The sequence below is a fragment of the Periophthalmus magnuspinnatus genome, chromosome 24 (assembly GCF_009829125.3).
Source record: "Periophthalmus magnuspinnatus isolate fPerMag1 chromosome 24, fPerMag1.2.pri, whole genome shotgun sequence".
Taxonomy (NCBI): domain Eukaryota; kingdom Metazoa; phylum Chordata; class Actinopteri; order Gobiiformes; family Gobiidae; genus Periophthalmus; species Periophthalmus magnuspinnatus.
Genome location: NC_047149.1, coordinates 9753232 through 9778565, shown reverse-complemented (window position 1 = coordinate 9778565; position 25334 = coordinate 9753232). Strand labels below are relative to the sequence as shown.

General features: G+C 38.0%; 1 protein-coding gene across 1 annotated transcript; it reads right to left on the bottom strand.

Moving 5' to 3' along the window:
- Positions 1-271: 271 nt before the first annotated feature.
- On the bottom strand, positions 272-24167 carry nudt14 (nudix (nucleoside diphosphate linked moiety X)-type motif 14). The gene is made up of 5 exons (XM_033990863.2): positions 24012-24167; positions 12405-12448; positions 8585-8649; positions 7170-7467; positions 272-5368 (listed from the first exon to the last, which is right to left on the bottom strand). The coding sequence occupies exons 1-5, from the start codon at positions 24090-24092 to the stop codon at positions 5119-5121; spliced, it is 738 nt and encodes a 245-aa protein (XP_033846754.1). The 5' UTR covers positions 24093-24167; the 3' UTR covers positions 272-5118.
- Positions 24168-25334: the final 1167 nt, after the last annotated feature.

The following is a 25334-nucleotide window of genomic DNA, read 5'->3' as shown; positions in this document are numbered from 1 at the left end:
AAATAAATTAAATCACAAACATATCAATGCTTTTACAGTATTTTTTCAGGTATTATGTGTAGAAATTCTTTTGTTGAACTGCTATACATTATCATCAGCATCATTATCACAGTCAAAACAATGTGTTTTTCTGTATGTATTCATTTTTTTCTGTGATACTGATATTTAATTTGAACTTTATTCCGATAACTCTAAAATACTTCTGCTGGTTGACTGCCTGACTATAATGGAAAGAATTTCACCTTGGGGACGAATAAAAGTTTTATCAGAGCTTAAAGTATGCAGTTCAATTTAAAATATTACATTTTTAGAATTCTACACATAACAACACCTTGAATAGAGATATGTCATAACTTGGGCACAAAAGAAGTCTCTACAGCATGGCCACGAAAGTTCATTTTCAAAATTTTAAAATGTTAAAAATGGACAGTTGGTTTAGGTGCCTGAGAAATGGAGGTAGCAGTGTCCAAACTGGGCTCAGCGTCACATCAGCGAGGACAACAATGATATATACGCTTTAACGTGATCATTATTCCTGTATTAACATAAGGGGGGTATGGCTTTTGTATAGTGGCACAACCAAACTACAAATCAATATTAAAAACACAGTATTTTTGCCAATACAGTTTAGCTAAGATATGTATTTAAAGATAATAGGCCATCATAGGGTAATATACTATTTTGCTTAAATATTCAGCTATAGCAATGCACTTGTTGTGTTGCTAGCTAGTGGTGCTATTCATGGGCTTCAGCGTCCTGTTTATACTGTAGGTGCCATTTTAAGGACTTTTCACCATTCAAAAAAATAACTTGCCGTCTAAACAGTTTGACAATTAAAATGAATTGTAAATAAAAATGATAACCTCCTTTAATTACATATGAGGTTGTAGCAATGCGTTATAATCTTGCTAGCTAGTGATGCTACTCATGGATTTCAGCATCTTTAGCCTCTAGTTTTGCAGTAAATGAGACTAAACCATGCGTTCTTTGTGGTGGCACTTCCGGTTAAATGAGAATCCCATTCATTTCAATGGAGAATATGAGAAAAATTTGCCCCTAAAATCTGATATAAAGTAGGTTCATTTGTGTAAAATGTTCTATGTTCATGTGCACTAACAATTCAACACTGTACCGATTCTCTGGAGGCTTTAAAATGGCTCTTTAGTCCCTATAGAACTTATTCAATGTCAAGATCGACAGCCCTGTGCAAAATAATACAACCCCAATGACAACAGTGGCCAGAATAAGGGGAATAGGCACAATTTTGGGTACGTTTCAAATAGTTCAAATATTTTATCTTGAAATTGTTAATTGCTATGGCAACAATGCAGATTTTGATTCATGGGTAGGGCTGCAGAAATCGCATTGTAGCAGTACTCACAATAGCTAACTCTTGCGTGTGTATAAAATGCAACAGCAGCAGTATCTAATGACTATGGTGGCATGTCGCACGTAACCCAGCCAAACCTACGCATTCATTCATTTAGTGCCATTGAAAAACAAGTAAAAGTCAAAACTAGCCTAACCTGAATGACCACAATGGTGTTGATTTCATTTGACAATCTGTGATCGTCTGGCCCAAATCCAGTTTTACAATGTGAAAAGTGTGTTACTCCTCTGTGCCACGCGTACAGCCAGTGCAGTGTCATTATCGCCTATTATACTCACTGACAGTTACACGGGAGAAAATTGCGCAAGTAAAAACAGGCTATTACTCCTGAAGGTTCAAAATCATTTTCAGCAGATCAGAACATGGCATCTCTCTAAGCTAGGGCTGGGCCGATGCCGATATTTGTCCTGCTGCTGTGGCCGATAACCGATATTTGCTGCTACTGATATTTCACATTTAAATCTATCTATCTGTAGCAAGCCCACAAATTTATCTTTAGTGAAAGTAACGATCACATGTAAACTTTTCACTTTTAAGAAAATAATGGCAAAATTTAGATCTTAGGTCTTTTGAGTACTGAAACCAATTCTATCTTCTGTTATAGTGTTGTCACGATACTAAAATTCTCAATCACAATACTAAGGAATACTCAAAGACAATAGAATGTCATTTTCAACATTAAATGACAGTATGAGAAATATAAAAGATGGGCAATACTGAGGGTATCTGTGTAATCCCTCAGTGGTCCAGGTAGTGGTCCATGGGCGTATAGTGGTCTCAAGATCATTCTAAAGCTGTTCAGGAAAGGTTAATTTCTGTCCTGTTATGAGTTCCTAAATATATAATTGATAGGGAAAAATACACAAGACTATAACTTCATTCATAAAAAATTGGGCATATGTAAACAAAAAGCAAGATATAATCAAGTAATTTCGTGTTGAATACCCAACACCTTTACACGACCACCACTTCCAGACCATATTTCAATGTACAGGTTTCAACTGATAACACTATTTAAAAATTTTGGTACAAATTTCAAGGTACAGGTGCTTTCATAATAAATTTGCGTTGAGTTTTATTGTATACTGTGTTTTTATAATAGGCTAAGCGAGAGCATAGCATTATTATTATTGCACTACTTCACATGTGCTTTGTCCAAGGCCCTAAAAGCACAGCTGGCAATGACGCTATAGGGTTAGAAGAATAGATTTTGTGCATTTTCAAAAATTCACAGCTGATATTGAACAGTAGCTGGTGTCATATTTAAAATGTAATAGTACTATTCTATATAAATGGATACACTGAGTTTGATTCAAGCAACTTCAGCTAACACAAATATGTCAATACTTGCAACTAGCTTTAGCAATGCAGGATATTCAAGAGGCAGTTACTCCCAAGATGATTTCATTTCAGATTTAGGCCAAAATGTGAAATAAAAAGTACATCTAAAAAGGTGAATGAATTAAAATGGAAAGTTTGTAATTGTATTGTTTTTCTACTTTGGGCGAGAGGCCAACATATTTTATGGGTTTTGATTGTCAGATTGATTGCTTGTTAAACTAATGGTCAATTTTTTTTCTAGATTTTTCACAAGAATGCCCACACATAATGAGTCTAGAGTGAATACTAAAAGTAGTTCTTTTGATAAGTAGGAGCCAAAATGAATTTTGATGCTTTAGCTGTTTATCAGTTGCATAATTCCAATGCCATCTACACTAAGGAACTTAATGCATGTCAAGATGATTATAGAAACTACAAGCCCTTAGTAGATACAATGATAGCACAGGATTGCCTACTGCTGGTTCACATCACATTCAGAAATGCAGCCTGAACGTGGACTATGTGTTTGGACCTGAGAAAAATCTTAGTTTAGTCTGTAATCTCAAAATAAAGGCCATTATAAAGTAGAAGAATGGTTTCAAATAGATGACTGAGGGAGAGTAAATAGATGTTGATACTACTATGGGAGTTTTATGTTTTATGGACTTAAAATGTAACTTTACTTTTTTCATTTGTTTTTTGCATTGCTGGTCTTAAATTTCAAAAAGAATAACTTCAGCTAGTTGATTTGTATAACCTCAAAATCTAGCCATAAGAGTCAGGATACTCTTTATGCTAGCCCCAACCCCTGATAAGGGAAAAACAGCTAACCAGTCCAATTTCCTTCAAGTTACAAATGGATACAAATGGCTCGTTCACTTAAGCAAATAAAACAAACAAAATAGAAACAAGCTATGGCGGTATTCATATGACATAAAAGACAGAACAAAGATGTGTGAGGAACTCGGCCCTGACACCACACTTTATCTTGTAGCCTTTTTAGATCGGTGCACATCAGTGAATCACACTTTGAAAGTCAGTTGTTCAAATACTGATTTGCCCTTTTTAGCGTATCGGTAGACAGCTATTGGCCTTAAATCTCCAGCCAATATTTTCTTTGGGTTGACCATCTGCTTAAAAGAAATACAAAGCTTGTTTTGAATACGTAAATTAATTTCGATGTTATTTTTCCTTATTATACTGATCTTATGTAGAGCAATGCACTAGTGTTGTCACAATACTAAAATTCACTCAATACCTGATATCGATACCACAATGAAGATAAAAGATGCTCCTTTATTAGTAGAATGTAATTTTCACATACAAAATAATAGTACTTTCTTTATTTTAGAATGAGATCTTATATTTGTTCTGATAAAGCTCAACAACTGTTCAGGAAAGCTCAAATTTGTCCTTCTTTGCAGTATCGATACTTGCTCAAATGAGTATTTAGTTTTGATACGAGTTTAGTTTTTCAATACTAAAGACAACTGCAGTGCACTAAAGATAACTTAATATTGTCAGGGCTGATGGGTCATTGGCTGCTCTAGATTCCATTACTTTGCTGTGGTAAAACCCATAATGGCCGATTTCAAATACTACTAACGTATCTTTCATGCTACTATAGACTGAATTTCAGTTATTACCTTTAAGCAGTGGTGGATGAAGTACTCAGTTTTGTTACTTAAGTAAAAGTACAGATACAGAGGTAAAAAGTTACTCAAGTAAAAGTATCACATGAAAAAATCTACTTAAGTAAAAGTATTAATGTACCTGTTTAAAAATGTACTTTAAGAGTAAAAAGTATTTCACACAATTGTTAAAGTGTAAATGTAGTGATATAGATTAAAACATGACATGACACATATTTTGGGTAACAATACGGATCAATTTCTTAATTTTTTGTGTAAATTCAGTGTATTTATTTTTGTTTGCTCAAAGCCGAAGCTTGAACTTGAAAACTTCAGTGGAGGTTACCACAAAAAATAACCCCCCAAATCTCATGAAAAGTACTTTTTACTTTTCAGTCCAGTTAAAAAATGTAGTGGAGTAGAAAGTACAGATACCTGTAGTGAAGTAAAAGTAAAAAGTATCCAATATTAAAAGTATTTAAAAGTATATAAAGTATCCAAACTTAAGTAAAGTACAGAAACCTAAAAATTCTACTTAAGTACAGTACGTCTTTAAACCTTTAAACCATGATCACCAAAACAAAAAAATAAACTTTAAAAATATGTTATTTCGTACTAAATCTATTCAACATTAGACTTGCTGTAGTCTGCAGATGCACACTGTATTAAAAAGCCTCACAGTACAAAGTGTGGTGAAAGGGACATATATGTGCTAGACCAGTGATTGGCTCTTCATCGATTCATAAAACAGTATAAAGATGGACATAATAAATACTGTTAGACATTGGTAGAGATCTTATACCTGGGAGCCATGTTATTGTGGAACCACATAAAACTAAAGATGACGCCCATGGTCTTGGGTATACGCTCGTTGTAGGCGAATGTCATGGCTTCGTGTAGGGGGATTTTGACCACCTCAATGAGCTCTCCCTCCTTGGGCTCCCCTCCTCCGGCGCTCACGCGGTTATCGTCGGACACCTCGGCGTAAAACATGGTCTGCTTGGAGCCTGTTACACCCACGCCCGACCTAAAGGAAGACAACTCAAGGTCAGTTCTGTTATTCTGTACAATATGTTTTGTACTATCTGCAATAATGGAAGAATGGAATAAAGAACTATAAGCATTAAATGGTGCTTATAGAGGGGGGCCACTGTGGTAAATTGTCACATTTATATTACGCTTTTCTATCTAAGGCTTTACATCAGGGAACCACTCAACCATTCCCACACACACATTCACAGACACTAGTGAAGTGGGTTAAGGGTCTTGCCCAAGGACACAACGACAGCATTCATCTGTGGGAACTTGAATAGCGGCGCAAACCTGTGGCTCAGTGGCTCCGACCTCTGTACCGATGATATTTATGGCATTATGGGAGTGGGATTTGAACCACCAACCTTGGGATCAGTGGACAAACACACCAATTGAGCTGCTATCGTACTTGCCTCCAATGTGCGCTGGGGTGTGAATGAGAGTTTGTGTTTGTAAATACGGGACAATAGGTGGAAATTATCACATAGCTACAAATTAGCCCATAGCTACAATCCAACCAGTTTACAGCATGTATATTGTAAGTTCATTAACATGCAATATCCAGACCAAATAAACAAATCATGACAGTTAAATATCACATTTCACTATATTAGTCAACTGTATATTAAATCAGTGCAAAGTTTAAGGATAATTAGGAATGTAAATGTGCTTGTGTGCAGATAACCACACTAAAAGAGGGCAAAAACCTGATGCCTTTAACATTGCCGTCTAACGTTAAAAAAAAACTCACAACAAAACAATGTACTTTTGGTTCTTTTGTTGAATGAATATGCAAAATTAGGCCTACCAATTTGAAATATACAGACATTATTATTAAGTTCCCAAGTTTCCAATTTGCATTTTTTTTTCCATAAAACTGACACTTGAGTAGTACTGTATAGGATTTCTTTATTCTCTACCTGGAAAAAAATACTACAAATTAAACAAATATCCTCCCAGATGCACAATACTTCACTGCATATCTCCATTAGAAACTGTTGCGACCTGCCTGCTCCTCTGCTCCTGTCTTGCCTCACAGCTCATAGGGGGCATATGGGTTAAAATGATCCTGCTATTAAATGGACGATTCCCGCACATAGCAACCATCCAAGACAACACCAACACAGGCGGAGGAGGCGAGGGAGTCAAATCAAAGCAGCTTACGGAAGTCCATCACTCTTCCATCTGTCCAGGTGGGATTGAGGTTCAATGGGGGCAGACACTATGTAACTCAGAGCTGTGTCTATGGCAGGTAATAATAATATGCTGACAGAGATGGATGGTCCCCAAGAGTGCATTTATATAACCTCTCTTCTCTGGTCTGTGGTTGAATATGCCTTAAGGTGACATTCACGTTTGTTTCGTACAGTTAGTAAGAGAAGACTTGTCAAACTGTAAAAACAGATTCGATTGAAATTGTATAATGTAAGTACTTTGATAATAATTATAAAATTATTACTTTGTTTTATAGTTTACTTTCAATTCATTGGGTTACACTAATTATGAATCACTAAAAAGACATAGTATTTTGTTTTTAATTGTTACTTGCCATGGCAACGGTGCATATTTTTCATCAGTTTGAACCCATGGATAATAAAGTATCCTAATTTACAGTTTTGGGAAAGTTGATAGAGACTAAACAAAAAAATTGGTGGTTAAATCCTCATCATCGACTCTGCCATTGTGCCATTGAGTTCACTGTTCAGTTTGCCTTTATGAATGTGCTAGTGCGACTATTGTAACTGGTAGAACATGTCAAATTAAATAGCCACTGAGAGTCATTTTGGCAGCTCCACCTGTATGAAGTGATCTTCTTGAGCTTGGATGCAGGGACATCGTAGCCACACTCCTCCAGGACCTCCTGCCGGGCTATCTCCTCCAGGGACAGGTCGGGCTTGTCCACCAGGCCGGCACACAGCTCATATGTGACCCCCGCACAGGCAGGGGGCCACTCAGAAGTGCCCTCCCCAGCACTGGAAGCCCCCTCCTGGGCTTCAGATGCCTCAGCTGCCCCCTCCTCTTTCTTCTCTGCTGCGGCTGCTGCTGCTTTGGCCGACTGGGACTTGCCTCTTTCCCACTCACACATGTACACAGCTGCAGGGAGAAAGAGGGAGTTTTAATGATGAGTGGGTGTTAATAACTTTGACTCATGCTACGACTAGGATAGAGCATTTGCACTGGGCACTCTTAGAACCTAAAGGGGTGCAATGGACGGAAACTGTACATAAGTAATTAGTGAAGTAGTAAGTAAAGTTTAATGGAGTTAGTTTAAAAAATCTTTTGAGAACATTTACACTTTCATTTAAACACAATAGAGGACATATAGTTTTGGGTTTACACCTCGGAGTCTATATTAGAGTCGGACCAATGTCAATTCATGGGTTTAGTTACATGACTTTTATAAATCAATATGATTACAATGAGTAATTGCTATGGCAACTGCCTCATTTTTTTGTTTGGCAAACACCACTGCTAGATGTTGCATGTTGTGGAGCAAAATCATCGTGTTAATAAGATAAAAATACTTCACAAAAACATTATGGAGAGTCCAAGCTTTCAGAAGAGGTACAACTCTGGGTGTGATGTCCAATTTCCATCCACTAAGACTAGATTCTAAATCATTTTGTGTTACCATGGTGGCAATCTGGATCTAAATTGCAAGTTTGAGGGCACATTGACCACAAATGTCCATACAATATTACAATGCTGTTTATACTAATGTAACAATGTAGCCTCAGAAATAGAGTACCAGAGAAATGGATGAACTTCACATAACAGCGTAACCTCTTTTGTTAGGAGACGCCAGGGACTGCACCACGTCACTCTCCACTAAATACAAGGAAGTCTGGCTATTGATACACATTTTCCCAGCTCTTTTCTCTTTGCTGTTGATAATGAACATTTCTTTAAGTTAAAAAATAGACATGGATAACAATGGCATTTATAGGATGTGTGAAAGAATGCATAGGCCTTCCTGTGAAAGCCATTGGAGACACATTACGTTTGACAAACTTAAAACAGTGACTTTCATGGAGCAGAAATATGACACACAATTAAAACCTGAAATGTTTACAGTGCAAATCAGGCAACTCAAAATCAGAAACCATTCGTTGAAGATCTTATGCAGATGTTTGTGCAGACTAAAATGCCCTCAAATGTAATTCATTTAGATTAAAGTTAAATAGATATTCGCGCAGAATGAGAAACTTACCTGGGCGAAACTGTTTGACGAGGACAAAACAGTGTGAGGTGGTGTTGAAGATCAGCACTGATACACTGAAAAGAAGAAATAACTGTATGAACTCAAAACTGAAAATGTTTAAATAAGGATATTTTATATATACATTGGAAATTATTGCAAAGCATGAACAAAAAATACATTGAACAAATAGTTTATTAAGAATGATGCAGGCTCAGTAACTACTTCATTAATACACCAAACCAATCTTCTAACCTTAACCGGGTAGTTACCAAGCCTGAATCATTCTTAAAGAACACATACTGTGCTGGTGTCCGCTATATAGTTATAATCTATGACACCTGTGGATCATTATCTTATAATTTACACATTTTAAATTGCAAAATTCATCTAAAATGACTTCATAATAGAAACAAATCCACTAACTTTTAGAAAACTGCAGTGCTCATTGGCAGCAGATGTTGCAATAAACGCCATCACAACAGTTGGCACCTTCGATGGATAGCTGCAGATCACACTAGCAAATGGTAGATTTTTTTTCCATTTGTACCAAAATGACTATGCGATGCTGCCAAATCCTACTCATCATGATTTAAAAAATGAAATCGGGGAACAAAGTAAGTACAGAGCAGTGGGCGTGTGCTGGTGGCAGTAAAAATGGGGGTTCGTTGGCAATACGGCGTATTGAAGATAATTGATTAAAGATTCCTCAAACATGCCTGACTCACTCCAAATAGAACTTTGAGAAGGTAAATGAAAAGAGGAAATAATTATAATATGGTTAAAAGCTCTGAAAAGTCAATTTTGCAAAATTGGTTTACTTTAATAAATCATTAATTCAATATGATTATTATTAAGTAGTATTAATCACAACCGATCAATATAGAAACATCTATTAAACTTATTGTTCTTAAAAATATTAAAGGCTTATATAAAAAATGATTAAATGCATTATCCCTAGGCCTGGCCCACAGGTAGACTATGTGCTGTGGGGCTGTGTGCTTGTGGAGACTTGTTGGGAAAGAGGAAGTGTCTGAGGCAGCAGGAAGCCCAGCCCGGCTTTCCCATGTTCACAGGGAACCAGGAAGTCCACATTACCAGTGCGGAGCCTATGCACTGATAACTACTGCCACTTTAGATATTTACAGTACAATAGCTATTCTCAAGTGACAGCAGTGGTTTTATCATTTCGATTGTTTATTTTATCAGGAGTCCATGGCTAATCAACCTCTTCTGCATGTAAACTCATTATAATCAATTGCTATACATGTACACGGTGTTCTTATTGTTGTGGGAAGTGTCTGCTTGTACCTGAATGAGACGGATTTTCAAATACAAAATTAGTTGACAAATGAATATTACTTTTAGCATTGGTGGGGTGATATGGTAATAAATAAAGAACATTGTAATCTGATCCTGTTATTTTGGTGAGCTGCTCTATAACACACTTTGAACCACCCATTGGTCAGTCTGTGTAAGGCTCTGAGTGAGTGACAGATGTATTTAACTAATCACAGGGAAGTGTGGATTCTCAAAAGCAGCAGATGGCTTAATGACAATTAAAAAAATACTACCTCCATTTTGTGTTAAAATTTGACCTGTCCTTAAATGTCACTAGGCAACCTGTTAGGAGCAGTGGGTCAGTACACTGCACAAACCTGTTTCATTTGGAGCACGGCTGGGTCAGGACCACCTAGCTTGAGGATAAGCCCATTATTGAGCATACTGTAGTTGTATCTGCGTCAGTGGAGATGATTCACAGGGAAAGTATGTAAAATATCGTGGTTTACTAAAGTCACAGTATTTAACTCATAATACAATATTTGTTGATACATTGTGGAGGGCTCAATCTACTACGGATTCAGAAATTATATTAAATTGGTGTGAATCACCAGTTAGTGGAATAAAAACGTAATGGTTAACAGTAACACAATTTTGGGGCAAACAATTTGATTTGAAGCATCATCGCACTGATTCTTCCAAGCACACCCTAATGCCACAGTTGAGTATGTGGATTTCTAGTCAAAAAACTGACTAAAATAAAAGCATTTATTTTAATTTTTGATGCGTTTATTGCACAGAAAAGCTTAAAATATAAAATATGCATCCATACTGTGAGTGAGGTTGCATCTCCACAAACCTGACTCTTACTTGCCTGGAGGAGGGTCTCCTCCTGCTTGTTTCCATTGACATGTTGTTCTTTGGCTATATTAAATAAAATGTATCCATCTCCATGGACAATGTTCCCAAGTAAGGCAACTTTCAAACTCCATGGAATCACGCAGGTGACATATCACCTCCAGAAAGTTACAAACTGTACCTTTAAAGGACAGCAGCTCTTCATGGATAAAATGCAACATTTCCTCATTACTTTGTCCTTTGACATTATGTGCCTTTAAATATTGGTGAAACCACAGTATTGATGAGATTGAGTGTAGTCTCACAGTGAAATGGGACAGATTGTGGCCTGGGGGTAGTGTGGTCCCCTGAGGCTGTCTCTGCCTGTACTCTGCCTGTTCCACACCATTACTGCCTCCTGCTGTAAACGCCTCTAATGCTTAAACCAAGAAGCTAAGCGCACACCCAGGACCCTTCAGGACCCTTTGAGACCCTTCAGGACCCTTCACGGGCCCTTCACGCACTGTTTAGCCTGCTCCTCTACCAGTGGGGTCCTGTACCAATACATGGAAATCTGGGTTACAAATGTCACTCAGTTCAGGGTTAACTTAAAGATACTAAATTGTGAGATTATATTTTCTTCATCTGAATAGGTGCACAAAAAAATCCTGCACACTCAGAAATGGAGTCGCTAGTTTTAATTAAATGTATAATAATTGATGTCTTTTCATGACATCATACTAAATACAAGTTTACATATTCATTTTCACTCAATCATAATTTTGTTTTTACCATAACTCTCATTTTAACCTAATCAAAGTATAATGCTATAATTTTGTGTGTACCAATTACAAATACATGTAACACTTAAGGTAGAAATGTGACCACTGTGTACCATCTGCATATTATTATCAATCATTATATCCTTTGACAATCCAGAAGTGTGCCATTAGCATGATATTTGTTGTTAGCATTATTATTGTGCAAGGTGTAAACTCATCATGGTGAATAATTGCTAGGAATGTATCAGGTGAATGAAGAATAACATTGAATCACTGCAGTTTTGCATTTTGAAGACAGTAAAAATCAGGTACAGCTCCTTTAATGTATTTTGTCTGAAGCCTGCATGAAAACAACGGAAGTTAAAATGATAATACGAATTTATCTATACACTCACAAAACGTGCTCTTTGTCCAGTACAATAAAGCAGCCCAATACTTATCCCGGTATTTACAGAATCTATTATTACATCGAAAATTGTTATTTCCTCTCGCCTCATCTGTCTTTTACATTTTTAGCCTTTTGCTTCCGAAACGTGACAAGCCCAAGACATCCAAATAAAACCCGCTGAGAAGAAAATGTTATGGGCACTTGAACAAAAATGCAAAACAAAGCCGTGGCTCTGTTCAATGCAGGCAGATGTAGCATAACATTGGCTGCCTTCAGGACGTTCCCGTGAGGAGCCCTGCGTTAAAGAGCCATGCATGGGGTTTACTGCTTTTGTCTCGGTGGGACTATTTTTCACTAGGAGCCCGGTCTGGGTCAGAGGCAGAGGAAAGACGGCCTAAATGACTGGAGACTCTTGGGAAAATGAAGGGAGAGGTATTTTTTGACACTCCAGTGCGAGATGCGTCCTACAGCGCCCATACTGGAGGCTAACCATTTACAGCTTAAAGAAGAAGAGGGAAATAGAACATAAAGTGTGTGGGTTTACCTGTCGTGGGTCTTCATGTAGTCCCAGGATTTCTTTGTGCCATTCTAGAAAAAACAAGAAAAGCACTGTAAGTATAAAAGCAGTTGGAATTTCAAAGTTACTGGCTAATTAAAATGGCATCACAACATCCTCATAGCCTTATATTATAGAGCTCAGGATTGTGTTTTCACAGATCATGGGAATTTCCAGTTAGAGTAATGTTAAAGAGGGGGTATTTTACTTCTATGGGGTCTTAACTGCTAACACATAACATATTTAGATCACCATGTTACCTTTTATTGAAAATGCTAAATTCGCTACTGTTAATGTTGACATGTTTAATAAGTTTCAGTTTCGTTTTTGACACGCTGACTCCCCCTCCCCTTCCTCCCCATGCTCAAGTCACACCCCCTTCAGAGCGCTATCACAACACAATCTGTGTGTATCCCACTAATGAAACTACTGCACATCACATCAGGTTTGTGAAGTTGTAGTGCACTGTTTTGTATTCTGCTTTTGTATTATTTAACATTGTCATGAAGTTGATGAGGGAACAACATTATAACATGGTAGAAAGCTCCAAAAAAATGTAAGTATAAAAGCTAGAATTTCAAATGTAATTTTCCTAGCTAATAAAGATGACATCACAACATCCTAATTGTGTTATAGTATTCAATTGAGACGAAAGAAAGCAAACTCTTCTTGTGAAATATGGCAATTTTTGGTGTAGTCGAGCAGAATACAGAGCCTGTTCATTTGAGTGTCAACAATGGCAGCATATTCTAAAGCTACAAAATGGTTGTTGGAGAGTAAAATATGTCACTGCGTGTGAGGGGCTGCTGGTCTAACTTCAAACTAACTGTTTTTATGTATAATGCACTGCTGGTGTGTTACATTTGCCTTTATGTGATTGTTGTTGGTTTTGTTCTCTGTCTAGTAGATATTCTGACAACAACCTGCTGAGAGACTGAAGATGGAAACTGGCAACACTGGCTTTAATCTTACATCTTTACATGAATAATGTTCATTAATATGTGCTGTCTCACAAGAACATAACAAATAATAAAATAAATAAATGTAAATAATATTGCATTCAGTGCTGTGAAATGTGTTCTTTTTATAGAATACAATTTTAATTTTTTTCTAAAGCAAATCTTTGAATCTACTTCAATATGCATTTTATTTTTATGTAATCTAAAACTGATCTAAAAAGTCCAGCTAAATTGGAAGTCATACGGTGGGATTCAGTATAGTTAGTATACTAGGCTTTTAGACAAAATAAAGCAGGTTGCATAGCCTTGTCTCTAGCATCCGGCAGCCGCATGTAGGTGTTAAATCACATTTGATTTCTATAATAGAAAGACGGAGGATCCAATTAGCTCCTTCACAAGCTGCTCATGTTTGAACATGTTTGAATGGATATCTCCGCCCCACCCAGCGAAAACATCTGCAAAACAAAGGCCTCCAAGCAAGTAAATATGACAGGCATTGAGTTTGGTGCAACACTAAACCAACCCAGTTTCCATAACCATTCAGGCCCTGATGCAGAAATGCAGATATGGGCATTCAACATAACACATAGATCACATTGTCTCTCGTGTTATTGCAGGTTGTCATGATGACCACCCCAATATGTGCTAATCTAAATCTAAAATGTTCTCAGTGTCAGCCCTCGTTCCATATCAACTGCAGGCTGAACTTGTACTTCTTGAACTCAACAAAAGAAATTCAGTTACTGCTTTCTTTAAGGATGGCATCGAATAACAGAGTAAAGCATCAGAGACCTGTCATGGGAGGTATGCTACAAATACACAAATACAAGCATACAGACATGCCAGTTGTTTGTGAATGAAAATTGTGATCTGATACGGACGCCATATATAGATATATGTGGTGTCCCAAAATTAGCCCCATCCCCATCATTCCTGCACTGTGATTGGTTAACAAGAATGCTCAAGCACTTTAAACCTCTATGAAGTAATGGTGGGCGATAATGGCAAAAATGAATATCTTGATAAAGATATTCAGACAATACTACGCCAGTCAAACAGAAAAATGCTATCATTTGTCTTTAAATGTATTTGTAATGTGTATAAAGCTGAGATTTGAGTATTGGACTATTTTTTTCATTTTCAATTATGAAGCAATATCACACTACTGAAAAAACTGTGACGAAAGTGAATCTATAAGGCAGCTATACTTAACCTGCATCGACCAACACATACCACAAAAATCCCAGACTTAAAGCCACAGTATGCAATTAAAATAAAAGCATTCATTTGTAATGTTTGTACAATGTATGTGTGTTGCTCTGAAAAACGTGCGTCCTTAGTCTGAGTGGGCTTGCATTTCCACAAACCTGACTTTTACTTGGCCTGGAGGAGATCCTCTACCATATGGCATAACTCTTATCTCTCTATGGAGAATGGTCCAAAGTATCATGTCAAGTTTGCATGTCCATGGAAGCACACAGATGACAGGTGCCAACTCCAGAAAGTTACACATTGTACCTTTAAATCTTTGTGAGCACTAAACAAACATAAAACTACAGTTCCACAAAAAAATCTAAATAAAATGGCACTTTGGTAGCATTATTTTGGCTCATTAAACACAGCTAGATAGAGAGCAACAAAAAAAATCATTGTTATGGTTACACAAATAACAAAAATAAGTGACACTAATTAGCCTAGCCAATTACCCGTTTTTACCCTGTGCATTAAACAAGTCCATATTTAACCATTCCTTTCTAATATGTCTTACAAATGGGATGAAGTCGGCCTACATATCTCACGCCTGAGGACTTGTGACCTTGATACCGATTTGGGCTACACCTCCTCTCTCTCCTCCCACCATAGCTCCAGACATCTTGAGCTGTATTCTTTCTTCTCTGCCATCCGTGCTTCCAGTACCACCCAGAAACAAAAGGAGGGGGGAGTGACACGTCGGACTAATTGTCACGATAACATCAAGCATATTAACGGACCTGTTATGGCAACACCGATGGGAGCAGGGTTGCGTCGCGGTGCCAGAGGCGTACTCAAATGTGCAACTTCCAGATCTGTATCAAGAACAAGTCAACTCACCACGGGAGCAATTTGTAAAGATGGAAAAAGTGACAGAGTAATCGTAACAGTGATGGGTGTTGGCACAGGTCTGGGTACTTAGATTTATGTTTGTTTAACGCAATTGAATCCAAAGCCCATTTTGATGTGGGTTTAGACAAGAAGTAAGTCGTGTTCAAGTGCCAGTATGATTGTAACACCTTGAATACCCTTTTAAGCTGGAATTTGTATTCTGTTATGACATTTGAAGCAATCATAATAATACTGGCTTCCTTAAATTAGTGATTTGTTTCGTTCACCCAATGTGCAAGGTCAAGGCATTACAATATATACTACCAGTTGGAACACGTTTACTCAATTTTTTTATTTTTTATTTTTATTTTATACATTTTAGATACATAGTGATATATGAAATACAAAGACACAAAGTGACATCACAAAAATTTCTCAAAGTATCCACCCTGTGCTTTATTGACAGTGCTGCAAACCTTTGGCCTTCTCTCAGTGAGTTTTATAATGAAGTCCAAATGGTTTTGGTAGCGAAGGCTTTTGAGTTATTTTGAGGGTTTTTTTGTTTTCTACATTCCATACATGTCCATTCATAGTTTTGATGCCTTCAGTGAGAAGCTCAATACCAGATTTGTCTATTCTTGTTCATTTCCAAGTCACACTCTATAATGGTGCCAGGTCTATAGAGCTCAACACCGCCCACCCCCCGGTTCTGGAACAAAATTTCTCATTAATTTTTCCCGTAGACCTTCCGAAAAAAAAATTATATTATAAGTTTGAAAGCTCAAGGCTAATCAGCTATGTGGTAACTAATAACCACAAGACCTATAATTTAATTTAAAATCAGTTTCTGAGTTAAGTTATTAAAGCATGGTGCAAATCTTGCGCTTTAAGTGTGAATTCTAGACTTAAAACAACAGCGTTATGGATATTAGTTAGCACGTAGCTGGTTAGCCTCTGCGACGTCTTTGAACTCTTTTGAATTTTTTGAAAAGTCTGTGGGAAAAATCAACGGAAAATGTACATCCGGAACCAGAGCAGTCGGTCACTGTTGAGCTCCATAGCAACAGCTGCCCCGGGGTTGTTGTCTACCCGAAAAGAGGATGTCATTTTACGCCCATCCAACCACCACCAATCACATTACATTCATACAAGCAAGGTAGGTGAAAGGACTTGCCCAACCAAATATCTACGCCATTCTTTGTGTCAAGATGAATTTCCTTCAAATAAAGCGATTTTGGTCTTGAACAACCAACCAACAAAGTGATTTAATCCCCAGTGGCACTTATAATTATATATATTTGCACTTCACAAAATTGGCAAACCTCTTAAAGCGCTAGACTGTCTTCCCTCCAACCATAGCCAACCACGCACCACACTCACTTGGGTAACTGGGTGCACGGATCACAGTTAGGATCTAAAGAGTCTTTGTGCATGTTCACGATTACAAGCAAACTCAGTGCTGTCTCGGAATGAAACCTGTGACTTCCTAGTTGCCCTCCAAACACACACCACACTCATTTGAACAACTGGGTGCACTGATCAGAATTAGGATCAAACCACTGACTATCGGGATAATGGGTGAAAGCTCTAACCACTGCGCCACTTCTGTCTCTAAATAACAAACAAGCGACTCGTAAGCCATGCGTGATACCCTAACCATGACATGCATATTTCTTCATCTCGTGCAACGTATTGTGCAATAGAAATACCCACAATTTTATGTCTGATTGTAAATTACCTATTCCACCCAACGACAGGGCGGATAACAGCACAGGATGATTCTCAAACGTCAGCGGTTGGTTCCTGTAAACATACTTTACGATCCATTATGTTCATTTACACAACATGGCTCTTTTGTAAACTGTCCGAAAAAGTAAACATAGGGATTTATTGGGATTTCCACAGTAAATTGAACCATGATCCCCCCAAACGTCACCAAACCTACCTATTCATTTCATTTCACCAATAGGAAAATCTGTTGGGTCATGTTGCCTCCTCAGACGTCTATGGCTGTAATTATTATGAAAAGTGAGTTTGACTTGTACATTTTATTCCCGCTGCAGGCCAACCACGCCCCTCTCTTCTCCTCAAAGCAAACAACATTCAAAGTATGCTATGATAAATCATCTCTCGTGACTAAAAAGGGGATGCACCTCTTTGGATGGTGAGCTTAAGTATTTTTCCTGTTGCTAAGCCTTTCAAAAGACAAATTGAAGGGTCGCTGTGGTAGATCTGTACAGTTGACTTGTTTCGCTGTATGCATAGTAAAACAATTATATGAGGTGATCCCTATAGGCTGGTGAAACTGGTTTTAAATGGGGGGGAATTACACCGAATAAAAGCCATGTTTCTAATTTACTCATTTGATAAACTGGTTTAGTTATTTAACATAGTGGATCAAGGGATAACTGTCAAAATACATCAAACTGGCTGACACTTTTCTTCAACATAAGCTCATTCTGGACTGACTGCAGCCCATTCACCAAGTCTAGCAAAATAAAATAATTCAAGGGGCACTATGTAACTTTTCAAGTGGGGTGTCTGCCTTCTCCTTGTCTCTGTGGAGATACTTTCCCTTGAGTGTTTCATAGTATTGCATTAAACTTATCTATCTTGCATTTATACAGTTATATACAGGTGTTTTTATTGCTTAGAAAATAACGTGGGAAATTATGACTTTCCACTGATCTGACGTGTGACTTGGCCTAGTATCGTCACTGGCCTGTGTCCATAGAAACCAATATTTAATACCATACTGTGTAACATTCCAGAAAAAGAAATGGCATCTCCATTGAGACAAACAGGTGGCGGACCCTTCACTCAAAAAGCTACAAACTGCATCTTTAAAGGCACATTGGGAGATTAGAACATTTTGTAAACATTTCCAAATGGCAAAATTGCTAATGTCTCCTCTTTTTCCCATAGTGGCACAGGGGTTAGCTTTGTTACCTCACAACCAGAGAGTCACAGGTTTGATTCCCAGACAGAACGGAGTTTGTTTGTTTGTAACCATGAACATGCACAGGGGGCTTTAGATGCTCCTAATTAGAATTGTGGTGCCAGTGTCTCTAATCCAAAAACAAATGACTCCAGTGGGACTTCAATAGTGCAGACTAAGTATAATTAACACAGAAGAGAATTTATCATGATAAAACTGCCCCACAACCTACAGCCAATAGATATTTAGTTACATTAATATATGGTATTATGCAGTGTTGTTCTGACACTATTTTTGGGGCAATCCAATCCGATACTCGGCCTTATTGTACTCACCGATATAGATACCAGGCTGATACCGCGTGTGTGAAGAAGTAGACGGGCTACTCAATTTTGTTACACTACAAGAGAAAAAAAATAAAAGCATCGCTCTAAAGAAAATCTAAAAGGACAAAAGTAAGTCAAATGATCTTGATGAGTTGTGTTTATTTAAGCGCTTTTACTTTTCTACTTGGTCACTTTCTACCACAGAGTATGGATAAAAACAGTAGTGAGGCCTGTAAAAAGAAGCTCATCCTCAGAGCACATGGCTAACATGGCCTGTCTCATTACTCAGGACACTTGCTGTGAGGGGAGAGAGGAGGAGGAGGGAGGAAGGGGGGAGGAGGGAGCACAATCATGGCTGACACGAATTACCAGCGAGTGATTAGCCCAAAGGGAGGGAGAGAAGAAGAGGGGTACACGACGAGAGGACCTTGAGTTTAATTCGGTCCCTCTGGCTTTGGGACAGTCCCGGGTGTGAATGGCCATTGTGAGAGCCATGTCACGCATTGATCTTTTTAGGTGCTTAAAGTCTAATAACCATCACATTGCGTTCGCACTCCTCCTGAGCTCGAGCAGCAGCTGCAGAGGAGAGGAGAGAAGGGGAGAACAAGTACAAAAGCACTCTTTGAATCCACACAATATGCTGTTTTAATCCTTTAGTCTCTGTGTATCATTGAGACTACACTAACTAGCCAATTGCACACACTTTGTAAAATTGGAAAATTATGAGTGTGGTTGTGAGCAAAACAAAATTACTCACAATTGAAATTCAAGTATCGCAACCACAAACCACTACAAGTAACATGACAACAATGTGCAATGTTATTTGCTGCATTCCTTCCATTTTAATACAAAATGGGAGGTGTTGTATTGGCCAGTCTTTTGCAAATATTAGTTTACCATAAGTTTTACACTGGATGCCCTTACTGATGCAACACTCTCCATTTTTCAGGCCTTGGTATCAGTGCGTGTTACACTGAGTAAAGATAAAATAGAAGTAGCCACTATAGAGAAAAAGTACATTTAGAGTAAGTAATAGGACAAAACAAACTACATACATGAACTATATTGAAAATTGTTATACTAAATCATAATTGAAACCTGATTCAAGACAAGGCTGAAAATGTAAACCTTTTGAATATTTTAAGTCCAATCGCGTTTTTCATTTTAATCTGTCAGATTGTTAGATTATTTAGTAGCTGTTTTTTTTAATGATTGACCCAATATTACAGTAACAAGACTGTGATATATTACGAGGTCCTGGTTCCTAATCAATATCATATCATTGATCCTTGTGGAGGTGGTTAACAGCATTGCGTGCGCATAGTCTCTCTCTACCAGAGGCTGTTTGCATGACGTGTTCTAAATGTTAAAAGAGAATGATAAAGCACAAATCCTCAGTAAAAATCACAGCAGCCATGTTTTTTCTGTGTGAGATGAGATATGACTGCATGTTCTACCAGGATGCCTTAGTCTCTCTGTGCCATATTTATGAACTGGAGACTTAAATCCCTGCTGCTTTTAATTTTTAAACTGTGCGAGCTACAGAGGGCCATTCAAAAACAGGACTGATAAAATACTAATGCCCCGGGTCTGTTCTTCTCAGGCAAATCAGATCCCGTATACTGTGCCTGTGATATCAGAGGACTTACTGGTTTCCTCCCTGGGTTTTAACAGCCACTGCCAAGAAATACAGCTACAACATTTAGCATGGACTCCGGTGGACTTAGACTTGATAGGGAAGAGAAAGTATGTGTTATCGTAGCTTTAAGGCCAAATACAGCCAAATAAAAGTGGCTAATGGAGTGCATATTGTCAAATTCAGGTTGAATTCTGGGGCATGCTAGTATATGTCAGTTAGTATAAAGAACACATAATATGTGAGTTTGCAAAATATAATTTTGCCAAAGTTACACAGAACAATTTAGAAAACCTGTTAGTCTGAATGGATAGTATGAGTTGTAGGCTACAATGCATTTTATATGGAGAAATTAGCACTAGCAGCTAACTTTGAACCTTGGCTAAATAATGCCATTGCGTAGTTAGGGATTATTAGAAAAATGTTTGGCTCATTTGTTTCATGTAGTAAATAAAAAAGTGGACATTTTGGAATATGTTATTTTGATGGAGAACTTGAAATATAGCATATTAAAATATATTGTCAGTGTATGTGAATTTAAATGCACTAAGTGGTGCAACAGTAAAATAAAGTTTAGAGGAATATATATTAATATATCAGTTGGCTGATACCACGGGCCGATATTTGCACTTTTTAGCATATAGGCTTAAATCCCTAGCAGTGGTTGATATTTTGTTTGGCCCAACCAGCTGCCTAAATATGCATAAATAATATATGTACAAAGCTTAATTTGAACACTTTAGTCTAAAGATGGTACTGCTCTTAACTAGTTTGTAGTAAAACAAGGTTGTGGATGAGTTTGTACTAAATTCAAGTTAAATCATTTGGGGAAAATGATCAAAATCAGCCTTACATATCAGCCCAAAAATATTGTCAGAACTTATCAGACATTGGTTTCTCTGAATTCTAAACAATTGGCATCGGCCATGAAAAAAAACACATCAGTCGATCTCTAACCTGAAGTACCTATTAGCAGTCACCAGACAAGGTCAATATTTCTCATGTATTAAAACAGCTCAGTTACCCCAATTTAGAACAACATAATTAGGTACTGCATCTGGTAACAAAGTGGAGAGGGCATCCAGGGTGTCAACGAGAAGTGGTCAGCTGCCGACTAAACTCTCCACATTCACATTATCCACTCAGGGCACAAGGCTCGTAGGGAGGGACCAGATGTGCCCTAGAGAATAAAAGGGTTTAGGGTAAGATGCTCCAGAGTGAAAGTGAAAGGCCCTCCTGAGCTGCACGGGACAAACTCAGCCTCTTTTGTCACCCATCTGCTGCTGTATTGAGCGGACTTAGGCTTAGCCCCGACTTCTTTCCCTGGGCACAAGTGTAAAAAATCTTGATCAATTCTGGAACAAATGGGAGTAGGAAATTATTGATTTCAATGTGCAAGATGAAATGGGTAGAGTTGCATTGGCAAGTGAAGAGTTTTGTGAAATGATTAACACCTTCAATCAGCAGGAGCGAAATTAAAGGTCTTTTGTCGCCCATCTGCTCAATTGGTCTTTGCATATTGCACCCCACACCATTTTAACACGTCAATCTATTTAATAAAATCCTTTTAACTGTATTTTTATGTCATAACAATAATGAATGGTAATGACTGGATAGGCTTACTCATTTAATTACAGTGGTTTGAAATGGGTACTACATGTGATATTAAATTTAGCATATTAAAATAACTTTAAGAACAAATTGTGCTGGAGTGCTGGAAGAATAGTTCATATTGTAAGGCATTTGTGTTAAGAAAATAAGATATATGCTTTAAATATTATAATGGCACCTTATTCAATAAACTCATAAATCATAAAAAGCAAGATGCAAATCACTGCACTCTAGAAGGCAGTTGGCAGTGTGGAAAATAGGCAAGAAATCAAATGCCTCATGTTGTCCATCTGTTAAGTATTGACCAATCCCTTTCTTTATTTGCTCACAGAAAAAAAAACACTCACAAATAGAAAAAGTATCTTGAAAAGTGTACCCAGGGCCCAGGCCTTATCTGTCCAGGGCCAGATGTAACGCACTAAATTACAGCGAGCCGGACAAATAATTAAACAGCTAAAAATAAGAGCATTCTGGACACAAGCCGCTGTTTGGTGAGAGAAGGATATCACACTTCTGCACTGACCATCAGGACACGCAGTTGGAGGAAAAGCCATTTTAAGTCTGTAAAAGTGATTTAGAAAAGTAATAAGTGCAATATAATTAGAAGAAAGCCTAACTGCAGGAAAACTTATCATTTGTAAATTAACTGAGAAAATCGATGTTGTTAAATGGTCAGATTTGTATAGCATTTTTTTACTACCATGAGCACACAAAACCTCTCACCCATTCACACTCACTAAAACATCAGGATACACAGACATTGGAGGTGAGGCAGGTTACGGCAAGTGTCTGGCACAAGGACACAACAACAACCCTTTGGTTATGGATTTAACTGCTCTACCAAACTTGTCGGCAGCTGAATTCGAACAAACCTTTGGATCTGGGGATATTTTAAGACAAAAAGTTACATAATATTGTTTGAAGTATTTATATTCCTCAAAGGCTTGACTCCTTCAGAATAGAGGCAGACGTGTGCAGCTCCAATCTATTTTTGTTGATTAAAGAACACAATCCCATGTTCTGAGCATTAGAGAAGTCACTTGCTCATTTGTCTTATAATCACAGTGATCTATAAATGACTAGCCTGCTGTCATAATCTCAATCTGCCCATTATGTCATATTAACGGAAGATTTCCTTATTAATCTTTTGACTGACATTATTTTGTAATGACACAAATGACACTGATTCATATTCAGATATTTTAGAACATACTGATGTCATATAGGCGGCAAAAGCCAGTTTTCCCCACTGCTTTTAAGGCATATTTGATAGAAATTCAACAGGTAAATTCATAAATGTGAATACATTCTACAACATGCTATATTACAACATATTTAAAACATATTTAATAATATTCATTTTAGCTGTGCCCTATTTGTATTAAATATTATTGGCCTAGAGAATGTCATTTGGAAGCCATTATAGTATATAAACTGACAACAAATTCGTAGTTTTGCATAAATCTCAAGACGTGGTTGGTTTTTGAAGCAATATTCATTTTTCCCGTCTTCAAAGTGTCACAAGCAACTAGCGTCCACAATAGCTGGATTATAACAGCATAATAGCAATGTGAATGTGTTCTGTATATTAGATTCACACTTGATCCATGGCACTGTCTTTGCGGACTACTAGTGCCACCGTGCCACCACATTTTATAATTTATGTTAAAAATTGGTCAGTTCTCACGCTATCCCCGCCGTCCCTCCATCACCTCCTGCCCCTAATGTAAAGCATGTGCTGTTTAGGGATGCTCATTCTTGTGTCATTTCTGCGTTAGCTAACGTTAGCATGCTACCGCTAACAGGTAACCTCCAAATCAACCGTACCGCTCTGGAAATCATCAACGATTAGCATCTGAACATAACACTGTGGACTGGAAAACGTGACAGTGCCATGGGTTGATGTATGCGCGTAAGGTCAGCTCAGCCTTCACGTTGTGTTAGCAGCCAAGGCGCTAAATGAATGGGGGTTGGGCTAGCATCCTCCAGCCAGCAGCATCTCTTGTCTTGTCTTTGCGTGGCGTGGATAAAATATGGACAAACCTGGTTGTAGTGCACCGTGAGAGGCTTCAGGTAGTCGGAATCTGTGCACGGGACCACTTGGATGTTGTTAATCTCCTCCATGGTTCGCAGCTGGGTGAGGGATGGTGAAGGCTCGGTGGCGCACGGATGCTGCTGCTGCTCTGCTGTCACCGCACTGACAGTGAAGGAATGCGTACGGAAGCCCGCGGAGGACAAAACAGATACAGCGCGTTCATACATAAAAGGTGAAAGTGGAAGTCAGTTTGGGGGGAGACTATTCGGAAATATTGGAACGGCCATGTAGGCATATATTTGTGCATTGCAAGCGGAAATAATCAAACTTAATAAAAAAGAGTCTTGTGCAAGTATAAGCACTATTTCCCACTGCTTTGTGCATTTTACCTTCTCAACTATCCATACTGATACTATTACTACTACTACTACTACTAATCTAGGCTATCCAATATTTCGATTCTTATTCATGATTGGTGAAAAATTAAACAACTTAAATGTGCAGCATATAGTGTAACCCTATTAGGCAATTTAACTGATCTTTCTTACAATGCAATAAGAAATAACAGTAATAATATGAATTTGTTGTGTCCTTGGGCAAGACACTTCATCCACACCCTGAAATCACATGGTTGTATCTTTAATAGTCTACATTTCTTTACTGAAGTCATAATGGTTGAACTAGAATAAAACTAGCTGAGAAGTGAAATTTATACCTTTTGACAACCTAAAACCATTACCAATACTTGCCTTCCCTAAAGTGGATTTTGTGACTGCTACAAAGTCAACAAATGCTCTTCCTGCCTTTACTTAAAACAGCACAATAGCTTTCCTGCTACATTTGACTATATCCGCAGCTTGTTCAATTCATGTAATGGATGTCACCTTAACATGCCCTGAACACCTATTAGATGTACCACGATAAGGAAGTCCTTTTTTCCCTTAGTCTTCATCGTGCTGACTAATGAATAAAATCAGGGCGTAGGTGCTTTTCTCACCCGCGCTGCCTTGAATGGGTGAGGCTACATGATGTCACCCAGCCATCACATCAATAACAGCTCCATAATGGGGAACAATCTGAGTGGCTACAATCTCGACGGCGCTAACTTCCTCCCGCAAACCAGCCCAAGGACTTCTGTGAGCTGATTTACATCTAAATAAATACAGGCATAGACCAAACAATGCATGGACCCACAAGAGGAACAGGCAAGTCCAAGGCATATGTGAGCAGGTCCGGCCAAGCTGCACTGCCCGATAAGAAGCAAGGGAGTGGACACAAAGGAACAAGGGAGAAGAATGATGGAAGGGAATATAGAGCTCAAGTTGTATAAA